This window comes from Penaeus chinensis, chromosome 33 (genome assembly GCF_019202785.1).
Source record: "Penaeus chinensis breed Huanghai No. 1 chromosome 33, ASM1920278v2, whole genome shotgun sequence".
In the NCBI taxonomy this organism is placed as follows: Eukaryota; Metazoa; Arthropoda; class Malacostraca; order Decapoda; family Penaeidae; genus Penaeus; species Penaeus chinensis.
In genome coordinates this window covers 15,166,371-15,171,370 of record NC_061851.1, presented here as the reverse complement: position 1 = coordinate 15,171,370, position 5,000 = coordinate 15,166,371, and the positions used below count along the sequence as shown (strand labels likewise).

At 35.1% G+C, this 5,000-nt stretch overlaps 1 protein-coding gene across 1 annotated transcript in view; it reads right to left on the bottom strand.

Moving 5' to 3' along the window:
* LOC125042965 (transmembrane protein 248-like) overlaps window positions 1-1,034 on the bottom strand; it is a 10,722-nt gene extending 9,688 nt beyond the window's left edge. The window contains exon 1 of the mRNA XM_047638810.1: window positions 921-1,034. Coding sequence (XP_047494766.1) covers window positions 921-1,000 — 80 coding nt within the window. The 5' untranslated portion in view covers window positions 1,001-1,034. The remainder of the gene's footprint in view (window positions 1-920) is intronic.
* Window positions 1,035-5,000: the final 3,966 nt, after the last annotated feature.

Below are 5,000 nucleotides of genomic sequence, written 5' to 3'. Positions count from 1 at the left end.
GAGTCTGTGCAAAGAAAACATGTCTATTGCCATCAGGATAATACAAATCAAATCACAAATATGGACATTGGAAAATGGCAAAAAATCTGAAAACACATGCGAAAAAGAGGATATACCTAAACAATAATTTGTTTACTTTGCTTGAGTAAGTACAAAAAATCAGCTGTACTTCCGGAATTTCCTAATCTACTTTATAAGACTTGAAAACATCACAATCATTTCCCAGTGTTCTTCAGAACATTAGTACAGTTTGTACAGGTTAATTTTATCTCATTCTTTTGAACTAATCATACATTCAGTAAATATTATTAAACATATCATTAAAATTCAGCTTCAAAATGCAACTCAGATAGAAATGAACGAACCAAGTCTGCCAAAAAAAAAGGATGCACTGCCCTTACTAGGTAAGTTTTAAATTTTGTATTCTATTAATGTACAACTTGCATTTTAGAAAAGAAAAATACATCAGTGCTAAAAAAAAGAGTATTGCTTACTGAAATGTTCCCTGATGGAAAAAATTCCCTAGTTTTCGTCATGGTAACAGCTCCACACACACTTTTTTAATTATTATAATTCTGATTGTCACAGACGGAAACGTTTCCTATAAGAGTAGCAAACAAGAAGGTATTTTCTCAGGCTCTCCTTCACACATCATTCAACATTCCTCGAGTCACATCCCTTGCCAATATAATTCCGGAACCACCCTGAGACTTCACTCCACAACCTGCTAATTTGCATCTCCTTACAATCCAATCACTAATACCTTTTAATACGTAATTTTCCGTCGGGAAAGAATTCAACCAAATCTCTACAACCTTCCACAACATACCTGAAGAGGGAACCTAACGCCCCAAATATCCACCGATTTAAAGGTATATCTCCAGGAAATACCTAATTTAAACAGACACCACGACACTAACCCGCCGGAAATGTAGGAAACTGGGGGAAATATGAAGCCACAGTGTAGAAAACGTGTGAAAGCGAGGAAAATAAGAGGCATAAAATTCTTTCCCGAACCTTGGAGACGTGGCTCTGTTTACCTCACCGACTGCGTCCGAATCCCTTCTTCTGTTGCGTTGTCCTAGAAAGGGGTTTAGACAATTTTCACTTAAGTTCGGTATGCTCGGTGTATTTTGGTGGGCTCTGATTATTATTTGCTCTAGTTAATATGGATGTTATATGGTATTTTTAGATAATATTTTTATTTGTGGTTAAAACAGCATTTAGATTCTTCCTCAAGGGAATCCGTTAATATTTATGTTAGTGAATCTTTCAACAGAAAAAGAGGCTTAACACGATAACTTATGAACAAAATCCAAGAAAGGTAATAAAGTAAATTTAAAAACTTTATAAATTAAATCCAAGACGTATAGAAATCGGACAAAGTGTTGTTATAGATGACATTCACAACCGAACAAATGCAAAAAATAATCAAACCATATGAAAAAACCAAGAAGCTCCACCAAAAAAAAAACACCACTTCAGAAAATAACCTCTATTCATCAAACACCCAACCACCACCAAATTAATCCTAGACATAAACCAAAAAACAAGAAAAAATCCCCCCCCCCCCACACACACAAAACTAGTCAACAAACGCGCTCCATCAGGCTGTTGAGAGGCTGTCAAAAGTTTACGTGAGAACAAGACCTGCGAGTCGTCTCTTAAATCCAACAAATTACTGCTTGCGATTGCGATATCTTGCTTTTATAGAGGTAACCGTGTATATGTGGATCGTCGTCGGTCTCGGAAATGTTAAGAGAATGGTGACATTGTCCGTAGATATATAAAATAGGGGTTGTAAAATACAGACTCGTATGGTATAGCTTAATACGTGATGAAATAGTGAAGATAATTATGTACTTTGCTATTATTGTGTTTGTTGTCGATAACCTCGATAAGGATTTAGTTTTGCGGGATATAAACCACAAAATTTAGGAATGTGGAGTGTGGCTTGAGTGTTAAGTGACTGTAGAATTTTATTAAATTCTGGTTTTAATCTCTGTGGTCATATTTATCAGCTAATTATTTGATTATTCGCTTGCGCCTCGCACTAATTTCAATAATTAGTCCAATGTGTCTATCCCGGTTTGTTTAAATAATTGTGATTGTGACAACCTCCAAATAACACACTAGTTGTAGTAGTAGTAGTAGTAGTAGTAGTAGTAGTAGTAGTAATAATAGCAGTAGCAGTAGTAGTAGTAGTAGTAGTAGTAGTAGTAGTAGTAGTAGTAGTAGTAGTAGTAGTAGTAGTAGTAGTAGTAGTAGTAGTTGTAGTAGTAGTAATAATAGCAGTAGCAGTAGTAGTAGTAGTAGTAGTAGTAGTAGTAGTAGTAGTAGTAGTGGTAGTAGTAGTAGTAGTAGTTGTAGTAGTAGTAGTGGTAGTGGTAGTAGTAGTAGTAGTAGTGGTAGTAGTAGTAGTGGTACTAGTAGTAGTAGTAGTGGTACTAGTAGTAGTAGTAGTGGTACTAGTAGTGGTAGTAGTAGTAGTAGTAGTAGTAGTGGTAGTAGTGGTAGTAGTAGTAGTGGTAGTAGTAGTAGTAGTAGTAGTGGTAGTAGTAGTGGTACTAGTAGTAGTAGTAGTGGTACTAGTAGTGGTACTAGTAGTGGTAGTAGTAGTGGTAGTAGTAGTAGTAGTGGTAGTAGTGGTAGTAGTGGTAGTAGTAGTAGTAGTGGTAGTAGTAGTGGTAGTAGTAGTAGTAGTGGTAGGTAGTAGTAGTGGTAGTAGTAGTGGTAGTAGTAGTAGTAGTAGTGGTAGTAGTAGTAGTGGTAGTAGTGGTAGTAGTAGTAGTGGTAGTAGTGGTAGTAGTAGTAGTAGTGGTAGTAGTGGTAGTAGTAGTAGTGGTAGTAGTGGTAGTAGTGGTAGTAGTGGTAATAGTGGTAGTATCCGTAGTAGTAGTAGTAGTAGTGGTAGTGGTAATAATATTAATATTAATAGTAGTAGTAGTGGTAGTGGTAGTAATAGTAGTGTAATAATAATAATAGTAATATTACTACTACTACTACTACTACTACTGGAAATGGTAGTGGTAGTAATAGTAATAGTAATAGTAATAATAGTAGTAGTAGTAATAGTAAGAGTAAGAGTAAGAGTAAGAGTAGGAGTGGGGTAGTAGACCTTTATTGAAATGTAAAACTTTACCAGCGCTATATAGTAGTAGCAGTAGTAATAGTAATAGGAATAGTAGTAGTAGCAATGGTAATAATAGTAATGAGTAATAATAGTAGTCGTAATAGTAGTAATAGTAGTAATAGTAGTAGTAGTAGGAGTATTACTAGTAGTAGTAGGAGTATTATGAGTAGGAGTAGGAGTAGTAGTCCTTTATTGAAATGTAAAACTTTACCAGCACTATTTCAGTTGTGAAACATTATGCAATCTTTATAATAGTAGAAATAAAAACTAGTAGGTCAACTTCAAAGTATAGGCACTAAAATGTACCATTCTACAATTTGTTTTTATGTGATTTGATCTTTTACTCATAGAACATAGTCAAGATGTATGTAAATAGGTTCTAATCTTATACACAATATTCTATGTCAGGTTTGGTAAATTTGTCATCCATGGATATTGCATCATTTTATGTTTGTATCACATCCACGACTATTGCATCATATTTTAGTAACTCTTATGTACAATAAAGGTAACAGTATATGATTATTAGTTCATTTAACCCATTCGACACGGATTTATGTTCTGTCCCCTGTAGTTTTTGGTAAATTTTGTTACATACAGATGGCTCCGCATGTGCTCAGCCGGCAATGAGTCTATCAATAGGCCCTAGTTACCAATCCTGATTTCCCCATTCCTTGCATTGGCGGGAAAATGCGTTTTTCTTATTGATACCATTGCTATTGATACTGTTATTATTGTTATAGATGTTATGATTATTAAATTGTCATTAAAATATCTTAGACAATGAAATGATACAAAGGACCCTTTTCTAAAGTGAAGGAAAAGGGTAAACAGGTGAGATAGGTAGTTCTAATAACTGCCTATTTGGTGATTATGAACTTGTAGAGCCATCTATGTGTAAATACAATAAATAAACATGTATTACAGTGAGCATGGCATGTATTCTTGCCAAATGGGGTGAATGGGTTAATGACTACAACTGTTGCATCATATTTTAGTAACTCGTATGCATAATAAAGGTAACGGCATATGATTATTACTAGTATTATGCAATTTAAACGGGAATAAAGGTTTTAGAAAGTGTCTTGTTGCACTCCATCTGCACAGAATACAGGGTATAACTTTTTTCATTATTGTAGCTAATTTTAAGGTCTTACTAGAAATAAGAGATATGCTTGGATATTTTCTAGGATGTAGTTTAGTTCTGTATGTGTCTGTATGAATTACTCTTTATTTTTCTCAATAAGAATAGAGAGAAAGGAAAAAAGGTTTACTGAAAATGAAGAAACATCAGATGTACAAAACCTATTACATATTTAGTTGTAGACTTTTGACAGGTTTATTATTTTTTTGTTTCAGGATGACAGTACAGAAGAGATACTAATGATGATGTTGAGTTGATGGTTGGAAGTCTAGGCAAATGTATTGGCAGCAATAGGCATGGAAGACTCACTACTGGAGATAGTAAAGGGAGAGGTGGAATTAATGCGGGTAAGTCTGTATGAGAAAAGTATGTTATGAGTCATTTTCTTTGCTTCAGTTTATCCCTTTTTTTTTTCTCTCTCTCTCTCTCTCTCTCTCTCTCTCTCTCTCTCTCTCTCTCTCTCTCTCTCTCTCTCTCTCTCTCTCTCTCTCTCTCTCTCTCTCTCTCCCTCCCTCCCTCCCTCCCTCCCTCCCTCCCTCCCTCCCTCCCTCCGAAGAAGAAGAAGAAGAAGAAGAAGAAGAAGAAGAAGAAGAAGAAGAAGAAGAAGAAGAAGAAGAAGAAGAAGAAGAAGAAGAAGAAGAAGAAGAAGAAGAAGAAGAAGAAGAAGAAGAAGAAGAAGAAGAAGAAGAAGAAGAAGAAGAAGAAGAAGAAGAAGAAGAAGAA